General features: G+C 41.6%; 2 protein-coding genes across 4 annotated transcripts in view; both read left to right on the forward strand.

Moving 5' to 3' along the window:
* The window catches only part of ARL8B (ARF like GTPase 8B), a 49,856-nt gene extending 44,858 nt beyond the window's left edge, over positions 1-4,998 (forward strand). Inside the window, 1 exon segment of the mRNA XM_002758588.6 lies at positions 2,744-4,998. Within this exon segment, the coding sequence (XP_002758634.2) occupies positions 2,744-2,793 (50 nt within the window). The 3' untranslated portion in view covers positions 2,794-4,998.
* An 8,047-nt stretch (positions 4,999-13,045) lies between these two features.
* EDEM1 (ER degradation enhancing alpha-mannosidase like protein 1) overlaps positions 13,046-24,679 on the forward strand; it is a 33,274-nt gene continuing 21,640 nt past the window's right edge. For 2 of the 3 annotated variants that reach the window (XR_013527449.1, XM_002758590.6), the window contains exons 1-2: positions 13,054-13,843; positions 20,363-20,435. Coding sequence is in view for 2 of the 3 variants with exons in the window: in XM_002758590.6 (XP_002758636.2) it covers positions 13,335-13,843; positions 20,363-20,435 (582 nt within the window). In the remaining variant the exon portion in view is untranslated. Of the gene's footprint in view, positions 13,844-20,362; positions 20,436-24,679 lie in introns of all 3 variants that reach the window. The other variant, XM_035276167.3, reaches the window with a different exon arrangement.

Below are 24,679 nucleotides of genomic sequence, written 5' to 3' on the forward strand. Positions count from 1 at the left end.
TTAGTAGAGATGGGGTTTCACCATGTTGACCAGGATGGTCTTGATCTCTTGACCTTGTGATCCACCCACCTCGGCCTCCCAAAGTGTTGGGATTACAGGCTTGAGCCACCGTGCCCGGCTTCAACTTTATTTTCTTAACTAATTTGGTGGGAGATTATTTGATAAGTGAATGTATTGGAATAAAATATAATAAATAGTACCAGAATAGTATATTTACAAAGGTTACTCTGATTTTTTTTCTCTAGGTTTTGTATTAATTCCAGCCTAGCCTCCTGTAACTCGCCTTCCATGCCACCTGAAAACATAACTTTATTTATTTTTATTTTCTTGAGATGGATTCTCACTCTGTTGCTCTGGCTGGATTGCAGTGGGAAGATCTCAGCTTACAGCAATCTCCATTTCCTGAATTCAAGTGATTCTTGTGCCTCAGCCTCCTGAGTAGCTGGGATTGCAGGCACCCACTACCACACCAAGCTAATTTTTGTATTTTTAGTAGAGACAGGGTTTCACCATGTTGGCCAGGCTGTTCTCGAACTCCTGACCTCAGGTGATTCGCCTGCCTTGGCCTCCTAAAGTGTTTGGATTACAGACATGAGCTACTGTGCTCAGCCATAAACATGCTTTAATGAGCCCAAAGTGTGAATAGTTGTTCTGACTGATTCTGGGCTTCCTTTAAAGGCCACCCAAGGCAGTCTCAGCCCCAGTAACAGCTGATAGACACAAATTTTCCTTTATAAAGGGATAGAATAATTCACTTGTTACATTGGAGCATAATTCACTTGTTTATTTGAGAACAGACAGGTCAAGCATTTGTGGTTACTTAGACTTGATTTAAAAGTTTTTTCTCTATGTGCTGGGGGAAACTCTTTAAAATTCAAGATATGCTTCATGAAAGCATTTATTTTTACATCAGTGGTTCTCAATGGGGAGCTTTTCCCCCCAGGAGACATTTGACAATGTCTGGAGGCATTTTTGGTTATCATAACTAGGAGGGTGATGCTGGCATCTAGTGGGTAGATACCAGAGATGTAGCTAAACATACTATAGCCTCCACAGCAAAGAATTATCCAGCATAATGTCAGTAGTGGCAATGTTGAGTAACCCTGTTCTACACGAAGCATAATTTTTAGTACATGGTGCTGTTTTGGAAATCCATTACTCCCTATAAATTTTCTATTTTACCATTGTTACAAACTAGTTGGATACTTTCCTGGGGAAAAAAAAATCTCTTGGGCTCATTTATAGAGTGCAGTAGAGCTGTGAGGACTTCTTTAACTATTTGAGGCTGATCTTTTTTTTTTTTTGAGATGGCGTTTCGCTGTTGTTACCCAGACTGGAGTGCAATGGCACGATCTCGGCTCACCGCAACCTCCACCTTCTGGGTTCAAGCAGTTCTCCTGCCTCAGCCTCCCAGGTAGCTGGGACTACAGGCGCGCACCACCATGCCCAGCTAATTTTTGTATTTTTAGTAGAGACAGGGTTTCACTTTATTGACCAGGATGGTCTCGATCTCTTGACCTCATGATCCACCCACCTTGGCCTCCCAAAGTGCTGGGATTATAGGCGTGAGCCACCGCGCCTGGCTAGGCTGATGTTTATACTTTGCTAAACAGCTCAGTAGTAATTTTAGAACCCCTGGTTCACTTAAAATGTTATTAAGCCTAAGGAAACTAATCCAGTCTGATAAGATTCAAAATAAATATATTGTAAATCAGAATGCCTTCCTTCATCTGAGTACCTTATTCCTATTGTCTTTTTGTCTATTTCTAAAGATCCATTTGTCTTTCGGATATGACCTGTCAATATCCACAGAGGCTTTGTGTAATTTTTTAGTGAATTTCTTAAATATTTAAACTTGGTCATTTCACTTCAGATTTTCACTTTCTCTTTCAGACCTTTCACCCATTCAGTTCAAATGAGTGTGGCTTTGCTCTTACTGTGCACTGTTGTCCCCATCTTAAGGTGTAGAGGTGGTTATTTAGTAGTTGGGTTAAGTCATTGTTTCTACAATGGTGAACAGCTCATATTTGTTCATAGCTCAGCCCTTTGGTTGTTTCATTAATTCATGCTAGCTGGGAAACTGGTAGTGAATTTACCCTCATGTTTCAGGCTTGGAGAATAGAGTGGTACTTCTAATAGACTCTCATGTACCCTTTTGTGTAAGTGAGGACAAGAATTATCCAGTCCCAGATGTCAAAAGGGCAAGATGTGAACCCAGCACAAGCATTGGCAGTGACAGCCTCCTCTCCCTTCCCTCACTTTAGTCACATTTTGTCACTCAAAATTTATCCAGAGCTCCACAGTGTTTCATGCTTTTTAAAATTCTTTTGCTTTTGCTGTTTTTACCCGGAATTTTGTGGGGTGGTTCCCCAGCCCCAGTTAATTACTGTGTCTTTTCTATGTATTATGCTTAAAAGCTCCTTGAGGGCAGACAGGGTTTCTCCCATTTTCTTTTTTGCCTTCTTGGCAATTTGCACACAACACCTGAATGATTCTATGGGCAATGCATAAAACATGGCACCAGCTGTCCTGTACACAACTTAATATTTAAATCAGAAAACTCTTCAGTCTGTCAGATTCCTCTTAATATCCTCTTTAAGTTCAGGTAATAGAGTATAGATGCAGAAAAGCAGAAGAAGGCTGGCACACTATGTGCCTCGAATTAGCTGCCTTTTAAATATTGTCTCTGTTTGATGTTTAGTGCTTTAACTTTAATGTCTTTACTATTCCCCTTTATCTTTAGATATCACACTTCAGTGGCTTATTCAGCATTCAAAATCTAGAAGAAGCTGAAGCATCTCCTGAGTCTTCCAGTCCTTCTTGGCTATAATCCTAGAATTATTGTCCGTTCCTCTGAAGTAATTCCCAGAATACGGTCCTTCCTAAACCCAAGAAATTGCCTTTTTCAGAGTTTATTTCTCATGTACACTGCTGAAGATGAGTATCCCTAATCCTTCATAAAGAATCAGCTAGAGTTGTCATGATAAAGTCAGCACACACAAAAAGGCTTCTTACACATACCTGTCTTAAACCATGTGTAGAGCTTTTTTAAAAAAAAAAAAAAACCCCACACACTTTGACCATCTCAAATCAAGAAAATTGCACATTTCTGTTCTGGTCTTTCTGGGCCAGATTTTTATATTGGTTTTCAGTAAATGTTTATAATATTTCATTATAGAGTCCAGTAGCTTAATACTGACACTGACTTGATACAGCATGAAGTCTCTAGTGCCACACACAGTATTTAGAAAACCTTTAAGTCTGAATGACTCGTGGGATATATGTAAACGGAATGTTTATTTTATCTCACAAATGCATGTGAAATGTACAATTACATCTTAGAAATCCAAAATGTCTGCAGAGGGTGAGCGGAGGCACCAGATCAATGTTGGTTCTTTATGCTGGTGAGATTCTACCTGATCAATATTAAAGATACTCTGCTTTCTGAGAACACTTTTCAACAGATGGCAGTTGGCATATGGGAGGAACTAAAAGCACGCTGTTTTGTATCTGTCCAGATCATCATTTCTATCTTTTGTTTTTTCTTTCTGGTTCAGCATCCTTTTTTTAAGGGGTTCGGAATTGAAGATTTTCTAAAAAGCTTTCATGAATTTAGAGCATTCCACCCAATATAATAAAACCTGTTAAGAATGTCAGACTTTGTTGAAACATTTGTTTGTTATATCTCCAGTCATAAATCAGCGCTGCTGCATGACACTCTAACTCCTGACTTTTTATATCCAGTCATAAAGTTGATTTTCAGCACAAAAGATACTTATAAACAAATAAAAAATTTTTATTTTTCTCTTACTGATGTAAGGTTTGGCACTCTTTTGACTGATGCCATTAGACATCTTGATTATTGTGACAACTCTAGACCTGCCTGCTTTGTCTAATGTAATCATGCTTGTCATCTACAGGTTGTTTAATAATCAGTCACACAGAGAACTGAGGAACTGATGCTGTTTGTTTGCTTCTATGATACAGAGATGTCTAAAAACTTCAAATGAACATGTTCTGTAGTTTAGCGACTTCCGTATACATAAAGGGACATATTAATACTGGTTCATTTGTAAATTATTATTCATATAGACCAGTGTAGTAGATAAAACTCTATGGTACACCTGCTTATATGTTGCCTCACACTGTGTGTGATTTTGTTTCTTTTGTTAAGCAGCACTTATGTAGACTGCATTTCCAAATGTGTTGAGCACTCAGAGTGTAGTCAACAGTAAGTTCTTTTAATGAATACCAGTTTTAATTTATAGACTGCCATGGCCTTAAAAATATTCTGTACAATATACTGCACTGTGTTGCACAGACACTACTTGCTTTTCTCCATTCATATTTTTATGAGTAGAATCTGGGCTTTTAAAGTTCTCTTCTTATTCTTTGAAGCATGTTGCATACTTCCCTGATGGGATGGATGGTTCTGTAAATGAAAGGATATTTAAACTTGTTACTAGTGTTTAACACCATTAATTGGTCAGTGTGAACCATTACAAAGAATGTGGCAACTTGCTTGTGCCTAAAAGGAGGAATTGGGACTAGAATGTGTGACTCTGTGGGGCTGCATAGGTTTGTTAATTGACCTATAGCTAAACCTTAATGTGTTTGTGTGTCTATACATTGCTTTCAGCATTTCAAGACATCCAGACACCATTACCAACATTTTCCTGTGCATTAACCTCTGCATGTGAAAACTTTTAACAGTTACTGAACTATGTAAATATGTGAATTTTTTAATTTAGGTGGATGCATTTTTTTGTCTGTTTACTGCCCTTCTCAGCTTTATTCAATAAACTTGCATTTTGAGGGTTGTATTGGCAATTTTAACTGAAAATGTGCATCATGATGGAAGGTGCAGACTTTTTTGGAAGGGGATAGAAAGTTTCCAAGAGGAAGGTCTATAGACCATGTGTCAGAAATCAGCTCAGCTCTCAAAGAATCGGGTCTGCGGGCTACTTAAAGGAGAAATAAACTTTTAAAATATCCACAGAACTGATACTGTGATTTTTTTGGGGGGTTGGTGGGGGAAATGCTACTACTTGTCAACTGTCACAATACACTCAATTTAGGACTTCAAGTGGCAAGCGCTAGTAAAACATTTTATGATCCAGTTTCAAGACGCTGCTAAGCAAACGAAGTTGCAAGACATGCCTATTTACTGACTTCGGTTCATAATGAAAATATTTTAAGTAACAAACATGCTGGTTTTCCCACAAAGGCACATTTTTAGCAGAAAGCTAAAAGTGGCCCATTTTGCTAGTGTGATATCATCTGCACATAAAATAAGCCAGTACTTACCAAAGCTGTTGGAGAAATAATTTTGTATATTTTTATTTATTTAGAAAAGTTCAATTAGTATTTTCTCCATATCCATACCATAATTCTGTATAGCCAACTCTTATTGGATAATTGGATGTATAATTTAGCATTTCTTTCCCTAGAACTTCATGTTTATATATTTTTTTTTTTTTTACAGAATTAGTGGATCCATGTAGTCAAGCAATAAGTTTCATCCACTTCTCACCATTCTCCTACCAAAGGAGGAATGCCTTATAGTTGGGGATGAGGATGGGAGCACTGAGGATATATACATTTAGCTTATTTCTAAATGTATACCTGCATTAAAAAATTGAGACTTTTAAAGTTGGTCTCTCTGGCATGTGCTGTGTCTCGTGCTGCACATGGGTTCAAAGACCCGTAAGAGGGAACAGTGGGGGATAAAGAAAAACACAGACACAAACATAGAGAAAGCTGGGCCAGGTGGTCTGGGAGGTGAGGGATGTCAGTGTCTCCAGCTCCAACCTGTCTCAGTATACTTTATTTGTTCACAACGCACATAGTAGAGGGAGGGTGCAGTTACTTAGAACAGCCTGTGATGATTATTCAGGTACTTCAATTAACATACTTCTTCAGCTAACAACTATCTTGCAGCAAGGTCAGCGAAAGCTGGTTATCTCTCTAGGTCTGTCTGCTCTGCCTCAAGGCATACACATCCTCCTATTATGGTTTCACTTCTCTGGAGTTCACCGGAAGTTCACAGCAGCCTGCCTGCTGATCCCCCCAGAGCGGGTGGGCTACTCTGGCTCTCTATAGGTCTCTCTGATTCTGTCAAGTAAATTGGGTGTTTGAGGAACTAATTGCTTTGTGTCTTCTCTCCATGTAGGATTGAGTTATACTGATATCCCATTGATTTGCTAATTCCAACTGCTCCAAGGGTCTGGTGGGTTCAGAACTGGAATAGAAGCTTAAATATAATGTAGCAGTCATTATGCTATAACATTGAGTTGGCCAAATGCTTTACTTTAAGAATGTGCCACAGTGGGGAGAACACTGTTTGATGTTTAAAATGTTTTCATTATACAAGCTTTTAAAGTTATACCCTCAAACTATGTGCATAGCAGTGAAGAAAAGGAAGACAGTGAACCTTACAGATTTCCCTTAAGTTTGCTGCTCTGCAAGTATGCAGCCTGCTGCAGGTGTTTCCTGTTGTTTAGTAAATATCCTCCACACATTTGCTATTTAAAATTCAGCTGTTAATAAAAAGGTATACTTTTGTCATTGCTGCCTCTTGGGTGTTCTTAGGGAAACCAGAGCTGGTCATTGTCATGCTAGATGGACTGCAATGGGAGGTTTTTAAAAATCTAAGACACAGCAGTAGTTACTCATTATTCCATTCTATTAACCAGCCCTCTATTAAGTAAGATAATTCTATCTTGAAATCCCAAGACATCTGACATTTAGGTAATGCAGGTTTCCCAACAGTAATCAGGAGGGGGGAAAAGATAACTTAGCCTCATTTTACTGGGGCTTACAGTAGGGATGTAGGAAAGGAAGGGATGTAGGAAAAGAGTGGTTACCTTAAGATGCTAATATAGCTTAATTCTGTAAAGAGCACTGGGTTGGCATTTGGGAGAATGGTTCTTTCCTTTGCCATTAACTGATTGTCTGACTGGTGAGTTGCAGAATCCCCTTGTGGTTCCTTAAGTTTTCCCATCTGTAAAATGAAGAGGAGAGGATTTCTAACCGTAACTTCTGCCACTGACAGGCTAATTCTAGCAGCCTAGAGATTTGATTTGTGGTTAAAAAGAGAAGAGAGAGAAAACTGCCCATTTGTCCTAGTGAAATATGTTAATATTACATGTTCCTTCAATGAACGGTAATCAAAAAATACAGAACTTATGTGTTTTAACTTTAAATTTTAGCACAAGGGCTGGAGATTGCAGACATTTTATGGAATGATACAGTAATTTATTTTGTTTGAAAGAAATTCTATAAACATACAGGCTTATATTTTGAAAGGCATTTACAGATGTTAGAGCATTTTCCCCAGACTGCAGAAAATATTTGGTGTGCACTCTGGAAAAGTATATACCTACTACCAATTTGAGGGTAAGTGGTTTAGAGCTAAGGTTTAATCCCTTATGACTGCTGTGTTGCTAGGTTCTGCTAGAAGTTATCTAGGGTTTTGGAGAAACCTGGAATGGTTAGAAAATACTATCTACTGCTACTCAATACATGGATTAGATAACTCTTCCATTTGTATGTTTTATTCTGTAAGAAATACTCAAATTGCTGTGTTTTTTTTGTTGTTGTTGTTGTTTGTCATACTATTAGCTAATTTATTAAAGCACTAGCCCTCTCATGATTCAAAGGGTTAAGGATTTATAGAATTCCTACATTCTCTGGAAGCATCAATATCCTAAAGGCTAGAGCATGGTACAGGCATGTACATGATGAATATTTTTGATGGATAGTTGATACATTTGTTTCAGAGGTTTAGTATTAGAGCTGCTAGAAAGGGAATCTCACTATCTTTTTTTTCTTTCTTCTTCTTTTTTTTAAATAATGGAATCTCACTCTCACCAGGCTGGAGCACAGTAGCGCACTCTCGATCTCGGCTTACTGCAACCTTCACCTCCTGGGTGCAAGTGATTCTCCTACCTCAGGTTCCCTAGTAGCTAGGACTACAGGTACCTGCCACCATGCCCAGCTAGTTTTTGTATTTTTGGTAGAGATAGGGTTTTACAACATTGGCCAGGCTGGTCTTGAACTCCTGACCTCAAGTGATCCCAAAGGTTAGGATTATAGGCGTGAGCCACCACTCGCAGCCTCACTATCTTTTTTTATAAGTTCAATATTTTCTTGAATAAGTTAATTTTTAGGTGCTAAGTCATATCTTTCAAAAATTAAAAATACATAAAAAAAGAAATTGTCTTCATCTCACCCATGTCTGAGTAACCACCCCTCCTTATGCTTTGCCTCTACAGGTAACTCTTGTGTCAGTTTCTGACTTAACAAATTTCTAATACTTTCTTTACACAAAAATTTAAAAAGCAAACAAACATACTTTTCTTAAAAAAGTCACTTTTCTTACAGAAGAGGTAGCACTTACAGAAGAGGTAGCATACTGATTTGAACATGGCCCTTTTTCTACTTCCTGTGTTCTGGTGATCTTTCCATATCATCCTTCTTTTATAGCACCATGGTTCCAACTTCATTGTTCTGTGTGTGTGGTTTACATTGTGCCACTATCCCATAGTAAATTTAACTGGTCCCTGTTAATACATATTTGAATTGTTTATAAACTTTTTTTTTTGAGACAGAGTCTCGTTCTGTCCCCCAGGCTGGAGTGCAGGGGTGGGATCTCAGCTAACTGCAACCTCCGCCTCCCAGGTTCAAGCAATTCTCCTAAGTAGCTGGGATTACAGGCCTGTGCCCCCACGCTTGACTCATTTATGTATTTTTAGTAGAGACAGCATTTCACCATGTTCGTCAGGCGGGTATTGAACTGACCTTGTGATTCGCCCACCTCAGCCTCCCAAAGTTCTGGGATTACAGATGTGAGCCCCATGCCCCAGCTTTTTGCTTTTATTTTTTATTTATTTATTTATTTAGAGATGGAGTTTCATTTTACTGCCAAGTCTAGAGGGTAGTGGTGTGATCCTAGCCCCTTGCAGCGTCAGCCTCCTGGGCTTAAGTGATCCTCCTGCCTCAGCCTCCTGGAGTAGCTGGGACTACAAAAATAGAACACTGTGCCTGGCTAGTTTTTTTAGTTTTTGTTTTTTGTAGACACTAGGTCTGGCTTGGTTGCCCAGGCTGGTTTCAAACCCCTGGTTTCAAGCAATCTTGCTTCAGCCTCCCAAAATGTTGAAATTACAGGTGTGAGCCACTGCGCCCAGCCTCTTTGCTTATATAAACAGTACTGTAATGAATCATTTTGGGCATGTGTAGCAGTTCATAGAAGCATATCTGGGTTACGGGAGGCCTTTTGTTTGTTTGTTTTTTTGAGTTTCTGCACTAGACCCTAGCAGACCAAACCAAAATAGTTACATATACTAAATGCCACACAATTAACAATGGAAACTTTTTTTACAGACCAGTTTTTCCTGGAAACAGAAGATCCCAGTCTGCCTTTATCAGATAATAAGGAAGTCCCTTCTGCTTTAACCCTTAGAAAAAAAGTAACCTGATGTCAACCAATCAGTTATTTTTCATTGTTTTGTGGTTCCTTGCTCTAAACTTACAAAACTCACTATTCCCATTGGGGCTTTAATTCTATTTTGCAGAATGGAGGCTGCCCCATTCATAAATTATGAATAAATACCAGATCTATAACTAAGTTTGTTACAGTTTTTTCTAACACAAAGCATTGCCAAATGGCCCTTCATAGGGGAAGTACTAGTTTGTTTTTTTTTTTTTTCTTTTTACCAATCCCTGTCCCCTATGCCTTTTTTAAAAAAAGAGATGAAATCTCACTGTTAACCAGGTAATTGCACTGGTTATTCACAGGCATGATCATAGCACATGCAGCTTCAAACTAGTTGGGCTGAAAGGATCTTCCTGCCTCAACCTCTCGAGTCGTTGGGCCTATAGGCATGTGTCACTGTGTCTAGCTCCCTGTATCTTGCTAACAGAGCATATTGACAAACTTGGATTTCTGCCCATCAAATAGGTTTGAACTGTAATTATGTACTTATATTTCAGGCCTTCAGCTTTGCAAAACCCCTACTTTTGAAAAAAAATTTTTTTTTTGAGATGCAGTCTCACTTTGTCACCCAAAATGGAGTGCAGTGGTACTATCTCAGCTCCGTGCAACCTCTACCTCCTGGGTTCAAGTGATTCTCGTGCCTCAGCCTCCTGAGTAACTGGGGTTACAGGCATCCACCACCACACCCAGCTAATGGTTGTATTTTTAGTAGAGATGGGGTTTCACCATTTTGGCCAAGCTGGTCTCGAACTCCTGACCTTAAGTGATCTGCCCACCTTGACATCCCAAAATCCTGGGATTACAGGCGTGAGTCACTGCACCCAGCCAGATGCTCGTTTTAAAAGGTTCAGAGTTGAAAAGTATTAACAGTAGGGTTTACTATGTAGCACAGTTGTAAGTACTTTATCTATATAATGTTAAGTATATATATATGTGATGTAATTCATGACTGTGATAAATATTGTCCTCATTACTCACCCATTTTATGTATGAGAAAACAAGTCCAGAAAAGTAACTTCCCAAGGTCACTCTTAGGACAGAGCTATGATTTGAACATCTGACTTCTGAAGGTGAGTTCTTAGTTGTTACCTCTTTGGCATTCCCCAGAGGCAAGCCATTTTTTACATTGAAAAGTGCCTCCTTTCCTTTTTGATCAGTCCCTGATGCTCTGTGAGCTTACAGAAAAACCTGTCATGAATCAAACTGTTTCTTAAAAGGTTGATTTTTGGCCAGGTGTGGTGGCTCATGCCAGTAATCCCAGCACTTTGGGAGGCCGAGGCAGGTGGATCTCAAGGTCAGGAATGCGAGACCAGCCTGGCCAAAATGGTGAAACCCCATCTTTACTAAAAATACAAAAATTAGCTGGGTGTGGTGAGAGGCACCTGTAATCCCAGCTACTCGGGAGGCTGAGGTAAGAGAATCGTTTGAACTAGGGAGGCAGAGGTTGCAGTGAGCCGAGATGACGCCATTGCATTCCAGCTAGGGCAACAGGGCAAGACTCTGTCTCAGGGGGAAAAAAAAGTTGATTTTTAAGGCTGGAATTTTCTGATTAGGTATGGGTGTTGTTCCAATCTTATCAGCTATATTACCTTAAGGGGAGTCCTAATCTAAAGGATTAGCACAAAATAACCTATTTCTTTCCTTTCAGTTTCATTCCAGAAGGAAACACTTTCTGAACCTAGCCCCTAATTCCTAGGCTATGCCTTGCAGGGCACTAATGTCAAAACTGTTTCCTTTGGGTGGCTTGGAAAGAGCAGAGGGACCTGTCTTTGCTCAAGGGCTATTTGAATTGCAAATTTCCCTAAAGTGTAGTAATTCTTTTCCTTCCTAGAGCCAATAGGCTCTGACAATTGAGCCCCCAACCTGATTTCTTCCATGGTTTGTGGAATAAGCCTTACAGTGTTTTCTATGAAGATGAAATGAGCACACATGTCAGAGGGTTTTGAAAACCATCAGTTTTACCATGAGGAGCATCTTTCAGGAGTTGGATGGTTTTCTCTGCATATTAAAAGATTTATTTTTTATAAGAGTTTTTCTCTAACATCAAGACAGGAGCTGTCCTCAATGTGGCCTCTAGTTCACCAGATCAAATTTAAGTCAAAATTTGTAATAAAGTAGCTCCGGAAGGAAACATACAACATGCAACTTAATATTCACATTTAGTTTGTCAGTTCCAGGAAGGCAGAAGTTCAGGATCAAGCGCGAGAGCTGGGCTGCCAGCACAGTCCCTAGGCATTCTTCACAGAGGGGGGAAAAGCAGAAGCCATGTAGTCAGTCTTAAGACCCTGGCCTAAGCTGTCTTCGTAATCTTTTTGCTGGTTGGGCTGCTTGGAATATCTCAATGTTGGGAAAGAACAAGGCTCAGCCAACAGAGAGGACCTTCCTATGTGCCAGCTACCATGTCCTGTAATCAAGTGTTTCTTAGTTCCCCTTACACCTCTATATTTCAAAAAGTCCTCTGGCCCTGAAAATGTGATGAGAGTGCCACCTGACAACTTACCATCAGCCAATATCTGATTTGGTGGTCTAGTCGGGTCTTGCTTCCCAAGCTTTTCAGAAACGCTGATGAAACAGGCATAGGGTCTAAACTTAGGGAGGGCAAACCTTACAGCCAATTCTAAACGCAGCAAGCAAAATATATAAACGCCTAAGGCGTTGAATCTTTATGTGAAAGCCATAGCCCTTTAGAGCTAACATTTACAACCTTCTTAATTATCATAGGAAGTACATACAGAGGGGTAAAGTGATTTAACTAGGAATCTACCCCACACCTGAAAGGTTAGGTCATTAATTGCGGGTGCACGGGAGAGATGGTGGGATGGGAGGGACAGAAGACATGTTTAGATATATCTGGTAAGTAATTTGGTGGTAGTGGCAGCCTTGATTCCTACTCAAAACCCTACCCCCTCTTTTTAAAAAAATCGCATTTTCGAGACAAAAGGAATATAACATAACTCAGTATTTCCTGAAACTGACAGTTTCTAAGAACTGTCCAAGAGTACTTACACGCGTATTCCCAAGACCACTGGAGTTCGATAGGTAGGGATCTGGGGATATGTGTTTTACAAGCAACATGAGCGATTCTTACAAATTGTGTGTTGAAATCAAAAGAGCACAATTCATGCTGCTGTTTTGTGCACTCCTTGAGCTAAAGGGGAGTATCCTACCCCATCCATAAACAGACACCTAAGTTATAAAACTTCTGCCCTCGATTTGCAAAAATAGCCCCTTTTATGCAGAAACGTTCCTTTCCTTCTTTTCCTTATCTATGTTTTAACTGTCATCACTAGTAACCTAGACCTCAGTGGCTTTTTCCAGTCAGCTCGGCCGGACACACGCTCTGCCCAGAAAGGGACCTGATTTACCCAAGGCCAGGCGGTCTGGGGCCACGTCTGAGTCCGGCTGCCGTGCCGCGCTCCCATTGGCTGCAAGTTCCCTCGCCTGAGCCAGGGCGGCTCCTGCTCGCCACGCCAACCCCAGTGGGCTCCGGACCGCCCAGGGGGCGGGGCTTGGATGGCGGGGCGGGGCCCGGGTGAGGGGCGGGGCCTCGCGGCGTTGTGGACGTCCCGGCGGCCTAAGCACGGGAGGGAGTCCTGGGCCGCGCCCCGCGAGGCCGGGCCCAGGCCGGGCCAATCTCGGACCACTGGGCCGGCGAACACGGGTCCTGGCTGGCCCGCCCGAGAGCCTGGGGGTTGGGGACAATGGGCTAGTTCCTGGTGCGTCACGGGGGAGTTCCTTAAAGGGGAAGTGAGCCGGGCTTCGAGGCGAGCGCGGAGTGCGGTAGTCGACGGGGGAGGCCCCCGCGCTTTAAAATAATGCCCGCGGCGCCCGCGCGACCATGCAATGGCGAGCGCTCCTCCTGGGGCTGGTGCTCCTCCGGCTTGGCCTCCATGGAGTATTGTGGCTCGTTTTCGGGCTGGGGCCCAGCATGGGCTTCTACCAGCGCTTTCCGCTCAGCTTCGGCTTCCAGCGTCTGAGGAGCCCCGACGGCCCCGCGTCGCCCGCCTCGGGCCCCGTGGGCCGGCCTGGGGGACTGTCGGGGCCGTCGTGGCTGCAGTCGCCGGGAACCGGGGCGGCGCGGGGCCCGCGGCAGGCTCCGCGGCGTCCCGGGCCGGGAATGTGCGGCCCGGCCCATTGGGGCTACGTGCTGGGCGGCCGGGGCCGCGGCCCGGACGAGTACGAGAAGCGCTACAGCGGCGCCTTCCCTCCGCAGCTGCGTGCCCAGATGCGCGACCTGGCACGGGGCATGTTCGTCTTTGGCTACGACAACTACATGGCGCACGCCTTCCCCCAGGACGAGCTCAACCCCATCCACTGCCGCGGCCGTGGGCCTGACCGCGGGGATCCGTGAGTAGCCCCCGCCGCCTGGGGCCGCGCGCTCACGAGCTTCCTTTCGCCCTCCGCGCTGGGGTTCAGCCCTCTGTCCTCCGGGTTCCTCGAGGGCGCCAGGGCCGTTAGGGTCCCGGGCAGCGCCTCAGCGCCGTGCCCCGCCTGAGTCCCTGTGAGGATCCCCGAGCTTGAGGGTGCGGGGTGGGCTGGTAGCCTTCTTCTCTTGATTCTTCCGGAATCTCCGAACTTCAGAACCGGTGTCCAGCTCAGTGTCTTACACATGAGGAAACTGAGGCCCAGAGACCAGAAGTGACAGTGGTAGTGCCAAGGGCTGGCTTGGAGGGCTTTCCACTTTCATCTCGAGCCCCTCCTCCGATGAACATAAACTCTAAATGAAATCTCCATGCTCCCCGTGTAAACGCAGCTTTAGAACAAGCCTTAACCCCCGCCCCACCTCCATCAGATTTCCACACCCACGTCTTTTCTATGTAAAAATCCAGGAGTTCACCCCAAGAAAGGACTTCTCTTCAAAGGCGGCCGTTGAGTTTGAGGCAGAACGGGGTTACCTCCTGTCTCTTTCACAGGGGCTGCTTCTTAAGCTCAGGGTTATTAGGTGGCGGGGAGGGATGCTATGTGGCCCACATTTGAGGTGCAGATGCTTGGGGTGAAATTCTTTGTATGCTGAATTGACTGTCAGCGTCGTTGCTCTGTACGATCTGTCCTATAAATTCCCCCATACTGGTGGCGTGGTTGTCAGGGAAGGTCAGCCAGTCCTCACAGTCCACCAGCCTTGTTTGCAAAGGCTGAGGTCCAAGGGTCACTGCTGCTGACATCAAAGTCCAAGAGGGCAACACACCCAGCTAAAGACCTTTTACCTGGAGGGAAGGAGTGTGCATTACCATAGACCCTGTTAGTCCAGATAAGTGACTCGCCTCTCCTAGATGGAAGTTGGTTTGCTCAGTGTCTTGGCACTGTCTGGGGCAAGCATTTTCCTTTACCTGGAGGAAAGCAGTGGAATCCAGTTCTTAGGTTCTGATAAGGAAGCCTATAGACTAAACGGACTTGAGTTTTTAAAATGGTTTGGTTACCTAAAAATTTATGTTTTTTTTTTTTTTAAGACAGAGTTTCGCTCTTGTTACCCAGGCTGGAGCGCAATGCAGCAATCTCGGCTCACTGCAACCTCCACTTCCTGGGTTCAGGCAATTCTCCTGCCTCAGCCTCCTGAGTAGCTGGGATTACAGGCACGCGCCACCATGCCCAGCTAATTTTTTGTATGTTTAGTTGAGATGGGGTTTCAGCATGTTGACGAGGATGGTCTCGATCTCTTGACCTCGCGATCCACCCGCCTCAGCCTCCCAAAGTGCTGGGATTACAGGCGTGAGCCACCGCGCCCAGCCCAAAAATTTATGTTTTAAATTGCAGTTTGAGAGCATGATTTCTAATGAAGCAAGGGGATATCCGAGGCTAAATTCAGTGGACTGAGCCTTTTGAAAATTGTAGGAAACCGATGAGTTTTTCTTGCTGAACCATAGCATTTATACATACGTATAAGTGTAGTTTCTATCTCAATTTTTTTTGAGAAAAAAATATTAAATTTTGAAAAGTATTTGGCCTTTCCAGATTTTAAGAAATGTATGAATTATTTGGCTCACTTAACTCGAGGAGACTTTATATTTATAAATGTATTTTCTATCTCAGTTTTTTGGGGAGGGGAATAAACTTCTTTAAATTGTGGCCTTTTTTTTTGTCAGCCTACATTATGCTTTGATGTTTTTTCTTTCTAAATCAACATCATTAAATTTTGAAAAAAATCATAAAATCCCACCAGTTATTTTAAATTTGTTTGCCGCTAGCTCCTGCCCATATGCCTTCACATTTTTTGCGTAGTTGCAGTCATAGTGTGTGTACATAGTTTGGAACTTAATTTGTGCTTTTCCACTAGTACACTTGGTATAGGAAGGGAGAGAGCACTTTCAGTAAGTGCCTTTATTCTTGCTTACAGACTGTTTCTCAGATTACCTTTTACCTGGTGGACTGAAGTTGAAAACAGTTTAACAGGGAATTGTGGTAACACTCTCATTTGAGAATATGATGGTTTGGAGAGTGAGTTGATGACATTTTAGTGTTTTTCTTAATGAACCTTAAGAGCGCACCTGGAGAACCTTAAGACTCCGTTCCCAGCAAAGTGAGGTGGTGGTTGATTTTTTACTTGCTGGAGTTCATGGTATCATGTGTGCCATTGGCCTTTATTTCAGGATGAAGGCTGCTGATGAGTGTCTTGGTTTGGTTATGCATTTGTTAGGTTATGTGTAAGTTAAGGTCAGGTTTGAGACTGATGTGTTATTAGAAAGAAGGTGTTAGAAGTATTGGGGAGGTTGGGATGGCATTAGGGACAGTTTGTGCCCCGAGTTGGGTGGGGCTGTTGGTTGGTAAACCTTTGTTGTCTTTGAGGAGGCCAAAGAAGCTTTGCGTAGACTCCTTACACTTGTCACTTAACAACGAGTAGAAAAGTTAATTTTTTGTACTCTCCTTCCTTTAACTCCACTCAGGCTTTGCTATTTTTAAAAATATTTTTTAAAAAAATTTTATTTTTAGTACATAGTAGGTATATATATTTATAGAGTACATGAGATATTTTGACACAGGCATGCAATTCTTAATAATCACATCATGGAAAATTGGGTATCCAACCCCTCAAGCATTTTTCCTTTGTGTTGTAAACAATCCAATTATACTTAGTTATTTTTAAATGTACATTAAATTATTGTTGACTGTAGTTCTCCTGTTGTGCTATCAAATACTAGGTCTTGACGAAAGTTTAGAACCAGAGTATGTCATGCTGGCTTTGAAACTTCACATCCCCACACTAATCTATAATAAAAATCATATTTTGTGTTTGTTTGTTTAATAGACAAGGTCTTGTTCTGTCACCCAGGCTGTAGTGCAGTGGCATAATCATAGCTCATTGCACCCTTGAAATCCTGGGCTCGAGCAGCCCTCCCACCTCAGCTTCCAAAATAGGTGGGACTAGAGGTGTGTCCCACCATGCTTAGCTAATTTATAAAAAAGATTCTGTAGAAATGGGGTCTTACTTTGTTGTCTAGGTTGGTCTTGAACCCCTGGCCTCAAACAGTCTTCCCGCCTTGGCTTCCCAAGGTGCTGGGATTATAGGTGTGAGCCACTAAGCCCAGCCAAAAATCTTTCAGATTTAAAAAAATCAAATGTATTCTAATGATTCATTTAACAAGAGTGAATTTTCCATTACAATATTATATAAAAAGTATACATACAAAATATCGGTGCAAAACACTCTTACCTTTTCTCTGTATTCATATGTACTCCAGGCTCATCTTGCATCAAGTACATGTGACGTGTTCTTAGAGAGGTGTTTCATAGGGAGTTAACATGAAGTAAATAAAACCGGAATACTCTAAAAATAGCAAATCTTTCTAACTTCAGATAACTATGCAAAGTCCATTCTTCTCACATCCTCAATTTGGGTTGGAGGTTCCAAATTTAAAGTTTCTTTGAGTAAATGTGGATATTATATTTTTGTAATCCTGTGAATGGTAAACTATAGTTCTGGACTTTGGGCATGTAACCATTCTCAATTTCTTTTGTACTGTATTGCTATTAAAACAACAAAGCAAATCTCAAGCCAAACAAACACCTGCCCCTCAAATGCTTAGGTACAGCTAGCTCAAGATGGCCTCCTCTACATTCCTCTTTCTTTGAACAGTCCTGCCCTCTTTCAGAGTCAGACTCGTGTTGTTTCCATGACGCCATCTAACTGTTTGAAGATGATTCTCCTTGATTTACTCAATTCTCCTTTTGATTCCTTTCCTTTGAGCTGTGTGGTTCCACATTTTAACCTTGTTTGAGAATTCAGTGCTGTTGTGTACTCACCTTCATTTCCCTTTGTCTTATCTCTCCAGATTATCAATCCCTTGAACACAGGGACTGTTTCTTGTATTATCTCTGTGCCTACACCATGCCAGGTAGATTTCTGAACAGATGTTACATGTTAAGTATGCGTGGGAATTTTTTAAAAACACGTATGTTTGATTTTGTTAACTGCATAATAAAAATTTTCTACCAAAGGCCATGGTTTTCTCCATCTTTTCTGTTTTGAGGTGAACTTTAAGAATTCACGGCGGGGTGAATGCCATGAACATTTGTACCTGGTGAAGTAAGTGGAGCATTTAGTTGTGCAGTTCAGCCAGCTGGTTACAGGGAAAGGTATTGAGATTCTTGTCTTGATGCACTTAAAGGTATCAGGTTAGGCTGGATGTTGACAAGAATATCTACAAAGAACAAATCCAGAGTCTTACCTGCATAGTGGGCTGGCACATATGGAGTCATAATAGTTTCGTGCTGTTAGGCCAGGAGAGTTTTACGGTGTTTTATTTTTCCTTCATCCTCACTCCCACTTCCCCCTTATTTTGGCACATTTTGAAAGAGGATGTAGGAACTATTTGGTAAGAAAGAATTTCAAGTGTGCTAATGAATACCCCAGATCTTGGAGTGGATTTGTCTGACTAGAGTGGAGAGAAGGAACCCCACGTTTACTGCAAATACTTTTTTTTTTTTCCTTGTGGCAACTCATTAATTTTTAGTGACGCTTGGGCGTGGTAAAAGAAATATTTTAAGACTGGGTCTCTTTTAGTTATAGATTAAAAGGCAAAGCACAATAAAACATGGAAAGGAGTTCAGTGCTCACAGTGAGTACCTTCCTTCCATGGGGCTGTGCAGGTGGAGAGAGTGACACATGCCACAGATCTCGGTGTGACTCAGGAGAGGGGAGTTACATGTATTTCTCCTGATTGCCATCTAGCTTGGATGCTATGTGATGAGGGAGCTATTTTCTGATGAGGTGGGCTGTTAAAGCCCACTCTGTTTCTAAGCAGCAGAGCAACATAGTTAAATATTTACACACAGCAGAACATTCTTGAGTTGGCATAATTGGGTGTGAGGATCTCCTTGTCTCCTTTGAGCCCTTCCTGCAACCCTGGCATTTTTAATATCCTTCTTGGCTGTCAGTTGCCCTTGAGAGGCATATTTGAATCCATAGCTCTCACCTTGAGGGGACCTTTTGCTATCGTGCAAGTTTATTTTCAAAGAATCAACCAATAGAAGAAACAGGTGCAGTTTTCCAGCCAAGCAGTTTGTTCACTTACCAGCTTATAGGAAATGAGATAGCTATAGCCCCCATATATATCTTGTTTCAAAAAACTGTATCCAAGATTTTACTATAAATTCTTTTCTTTAGATTAGGTGGCATAACAGCATGAAACAAAGCAACTGGAAGGTTCAAATAAAATCAGACATTGGAGTTGTTATGCTCTTTTACATAAGCCCCATTTCCCTCCAGCTGAGGCACAGGCCTTTCAGAGAACACAGCAAGCCATCACAACATGGGAGGTGCTGTGCACCAGAGGCTTCTCTCACTGAGAAGTGAGATAAGGACCATTAGGGTGACCCAAAGAGCAGATAAAGTGCTCTGGGATATGATGCAAGACTGCAGATATTAATGAATCTTGCTGGAAATAAAATTGGAGCTTTTGGTTGCTAATAAAATCTTTAAACAGTTGTCTTATGTCTTCTCTTACTATTATTTTTTCCAATCTTCTGCACTTATTTTCTGGGTTTGTGGGAATGGGACAAAGGAATAAATGAAGCTCCCAGAATTTCTTCAACTGTCCTTTATTGCTTTCGCTAGTTCTTCATCCCTACTCTCCCAGATGTATTAGTTTTTTTGTTGTGACTTTTTTTTAAGTGTTATAAAGACATAGCACAGTGCCTGAGGAGCTTCACCGTCATTGCCATCCTGACATTGGTTTCTTGAGGTTGTTTCAGAGTGGAAAATTGGTGTTGATTCTGGGGGTGAGCAGTGTGTGACAGAAACATTTATGTAGCTCCAGTTACGAAGGAAAAAAGGCCTCAGTTCCTGCTTTGGTTCCTGTTAAATGATATCTCAGAATTAATAGAAATAATGGAGACCCTTTGGATGAGATGTTAATGAAGAAATGGTGTAAAGAATTCATACCCCCAATCACAGGGCAGATGAGTAATATTGACACTGTAAATGAATGTGTTTACTTCTTTTTTGTGTATGATAGGCTGTGGTGTCTAATTTCTGTATTAAAGTATTACAGGTGGGTCGTATGACAAGGGCTCTTCTTCCTAATAATTGTGAAATCAGAGCTTTTTAAAGTTGGACAGGACTAAAGAGATTGTCTCTGGTGGTAAAACTGAATCTCAGAGAGAGGAGATGACTCACAGCCTCCTGACTTCCCATGAGCATTCTTTCCACTCTAGTACAAGTGTGTCTGCAGTTTTGTGACTCAATTCTACTTATGGACACCATAGAAAGTGTTGCTTTTGGGATAAAAAAACCTTTGCCATACGAATTCACCTGTAATTAGTTCCTGAATAAGTAAGAGTTGCTGGCAATTATAGTTTCTGATAGGTGTTTAGTTTTATTGTCTTCTCTTTTAAAATAAAGTATTTTTGCTTAATTTTAATTTTCTTTTTCAGTTCAAATCTGAACATCAATGATGTACTAGGGAACTACTCATTGACTCTTGTTGATGCATTGGATACACTTGCAGTAAGTGTTCACTTTTTTTAAAAAAATTGAGATGTTTTGGAATTGATTATTCCTAGTTCCCTCCAGCAATGGGAATTCCAAGGAGCCTGATAAGTCAAAATGTATTGTTAGCTTTGATAACTGTTACTTATTTTAATGACCTTAATGGGGAGAATAAGAAAAGTGTTGAAGGTTAAATGACAGGAAATGCGATTCCATTAAAAAAAGGAGAAGAAATGTGTGATTGATTTTAGGGAACCTATTTTTTTTCTTTTTCTTTTTTACCACTTTGTGTCTTCCCTAAAAGAACCTATAGCAAGCGAATCTCATTAATATTGATAATTACTCTAGTTGCTATTCCAGGAGTAAAAGAGAGAAGATCTCAGGGTCGGCAGGTACCCTAAAATACCATCTAGCTACTCGCTCTCCCAAGGGCAAGCTGGAGCTCTAGTGCCAGTCCTTATGTGGGGCTTTCTAGAAACCCTTCTCTTTTATTTACTACTTCATGTTTTGTGGACACTCCATGCCTGAGCTGCCGATATGGGTACTGACATCTCCTTATCCTGTGGTTTTGCTCGTTGAGTCTGGAGAACTGGAGACCTTTGAGCAGATACCCAGAAGCACCTTGAAGGGAGTGTGTGTGGCACTTGGTGCACGGTGCCATGTCTGTGTGCTTTGTCTGCTTCACCTTTTGCCGTAAAACGGTTTCCAGGGGACTGTATTCCAGCATAGTGTTGTTTTCAAATCTTCTTAGTAAAGATGATTTTACATCCTCTTTGCTTTCCTTCATTGTCCAGCAAGCCTTTACCATGAGAAAATTCTCATTGTGGTCTAGCCCAAATCTTGTGCCTAATAATTTATTCTTGTTTCTTTTAACATGCTGTAGAAGAGTTTAAAGCTGTCTGTCAAGAGTTAGAATGGGGCCTGCATGTAGTGGCTCACGCATATAATCCCAGCACTTAGGGCGTGGAGGCAGGTGGATCACCTGAGGTCGGGAGTTTTAGACCAGCCTGGCCAACAGGTGAAACCTCTTCTCTACTAAAAATATAAAAATTAGCTGGACATGGTGGTGAACACCTGTAATCCTAGCTACTGGAGAAGCTGAGGCGGGAGAATCACTTGAACCCAGGTGGCGGAGGTTACGGTGAGCTGAGACTGCACCACTGCACTCCAGCCTGGGAGACAGAGTGAGACTTCATCTCTCACACACATACACACAAAGGAATTGGGTAATGTGCTAGCCAAGTTTGCATTATGATTGTATAGTCTCTTGCCAGTAGTAGAATTACCACAACTTGGAAGGAGCTTGAGAGATCATTCTACATCATTTTATAAATAAGTAATAGAAATAGGACTAGGCCCATGGTCTAATAGGAAATCTGGGGTACTGATTTAGTATAATTTAAATTGCAAAGCACGTTAGTTTCCCAATGTCTCCTTCTGAAGTTATTGCTGCTGTGTTTCAGTCATTTACCATCAGTGATCAAAATGTGCCCAGACAAGTATGTTTGACCTTAGAGCTAATTTGTTGATAATACCAGAGGCTGACTCAGCCTACAAGTGTTGCTTAAAGGAAACGTCCTGACTTATGTATAGCTCATGATGAAAGCTTATTTCTTTTTTTCTTTTTTTGAGATGGAATCACACTCTGTCGCTCCAGGCTGGACTGCAGTGGCATGATCTCAGCTCACTGCAACCTCTGTCTCCTGGGTTCAAGTGATTCTCCTGCCTCAGCCTCCCTAGTAGCTGGCTTTTTTTTTTTGCCCCATTTTGTCTTTTTATCCCCCTACCATGCTTGCTATTCTGTTGTTTGCTATACTTTCCCTCACTCTTAATGGTGTCTGGTGCTTAGTAGCAGTGCAAGTGTTTGTTCAAAAAATGAATTCCAACTAATTAAGCATTTCGAAACACAAATTCTAAAGACATTTACTCCCTGAAAGAACAGTTCTGTTTCCAAATGAACTTGAGAAATTCTGAATGTCTGGACCCACTATGAGAGAGCCATAGTGCTCATCAGCATTTTAAAGACTGAGAAATTTTACTATCAAACAGACAAACCCATTTAGCTCTCTGTCCCATTCAGCCTTTTTCAAACATGAGTGACTGATTTCAGAACGTGGGTACCTGGGGTTCTGTAGCTATCTGACCATAATGGTAAACTACAATAAGCAGGAGTTGTTGACTTGCTTCACCATCCTTGCTTGAGTTGAGCTCATGTCAGCACCTGCAGCTTCACCAGATATTGTTGCTGGTAAACATCTATAAGGAAACAGACCCATCTCTGTGGTTTTCATTGTATAATATCCGGCCTTTAGTGCTTCAGGGTTATTTTTCAGGTGTTAACTTCTGTTGAGGTTTTCCTTTTCTTTTGTTAATATTTAAACGGGCTTTAACAGATGGGGTATGGAAACACTGTGAAGATACCAATCCCCTGATTATTGGATGCAACTTGCAGCATTATTGCATCATTTTCTAAAAAGAAAGAACTGAAACCTAGAAATGTCTGTACTTACTCTGTAGGTCACAGCAAAATAATGATGAGGTGGAAAAAATGTAGACCAATAAATATTAGGAAATAAGACATATTTGAAAATAGTAGTGTCTGATGAAGAAACAAATAGTGTCTCAGTTAATTTAGAAAGTTTATTTTGCCAAGGTTAAGGACACACCCTTGACACAGCTTCAGGAGGTCCTGATTACATTGCCCAAGGTAGTTGGGCACAGCTTGGTTTTAAACATTTCAGGAGACATGAGACATCAATCAGTATGTGTAAGATGTACATTGATTTGGTCCAGAAAAATGGGACAACTTGAAGTGGTGGGAGTGGGATGAGGGGGCACTTCCAGGTCATAAGTAGATAAAAGACAAATGGTTACATTTCTTTTTTTCTTTTTTGTTGAGACAGTCTTGCTCTGTTACCCAGGCTGGAGTGCAGTGGTGCAATCTCAGCTTACTGTAACCTCTGCCTTTCCATGGGTTCAAGCAGTTCTTGTGCCTCAGCCTCTGAAGTAGCTGGGATTACAAGTGTGTGCCACTATGCCTGGCTAATTTTTGTATTTTTAGTAGAGGTGGAGTTTCACCGTGTTGGCTAGGCTTGTCTTAAACTCCTGGCCTCAAGTGATCTGATTGCCTAGGCCTCCCTAAGTACTGATCTTACAGACCTGCGCCACCCTGCATAGCTGGTTGCATTTTTTTTGATGGTCTGATTAGCCTTCCACTGAATACACAATTTACCTGTGACAAAGGTAGAGGAATAGTCACTTATGCCTCTGTCTGGCTTAGTGAGTCTGCATTTTTACATTAATAATAGGGTAGAGGAAACAATTAGATACGCATTTTTCTCAGGTGAGCAGACTGAGTTCTGTCCCTTGTGGGCACCTATGAAGATAAGTGATCAAGTTACATTGCCAGGGTGAAATTCAGCAGAATTGTTTTGGGGTGAAGATCTTGAGGACCACAGGACTGTCTTTGTAGATGAATTGTGAGGGACATACAGAGCTTTTTTATCTTTGTAGCTATCTTATTTAGGAATAAAAGGGGAGGCAGGTTTGCCTGTTACAGCTCCCAGCTTAACTTTTCTCTTTGGCTTAGTGATTTTGGGGTCCCAGAAATTTATTTTTCTTTCACAGTATGTCCTTATATTGTCATTATGGTCCCAGGGTTGTCATAAAATTTTGAGTGGAGTGAAATCATTTTGATTCAGGTTAATCTATAAAGTTTGATGCCAAACTGTGCTTCACATAGGAGAGAGTAGCTTAGTGTGACATCACATCTACGCATCCAAAATAGGAATCATAATTCTAGATCAGTTTTTGTTTGTTTTTTAAAAATATATTTTATTGCATTTTAGGTTTTGGGGTACATGTGAAGAACATGCCAGCTTGTTGCATAGGTACATACATGGCAGTGTGATTTTCTGCCTTCCTCCCCATTACCTATATCTGGCATTTCTCCCCATGCTCTCTCTCCCCAACTCCCCACCCCTTGCTGTCCATCCCCTATTTACCCCCAACAGACCCCAGTGTGTGATGTTCCCCTCCCTGTGTCCATGTGTTCTCATTGTTCAACACCCAACTATGAGTGAGAACGTGTGGTGTTTGATTTTCTGTTCTTGTGTCAGTTTGCTGAGAATGATGGTTTCCAGGTTCATCCATGTCCCTACAAAGGACACGAACTCATCTTTTTTTATGGCTGCATAGTATTCCATGGTGTATTTGTGCCACATTGTCCCTGTCCAGTCTATCATCGATGGGCATTTGGGTTG

This window comes from Callithrix jacchus, chromosome 15 (genome assembly GCF_049354715.1).
Source record: "Callithrix jacchus isolate 240 chromosome 15, calJac240_pri, whole genome shotgun sequence".
Taxonomy (NCBI): domain Eukaryota; kingdom Metazoa; phylum Chordata; class Mammalia; order Primates; family Cebidae; genus Callithrix; species Callithrix jacchus.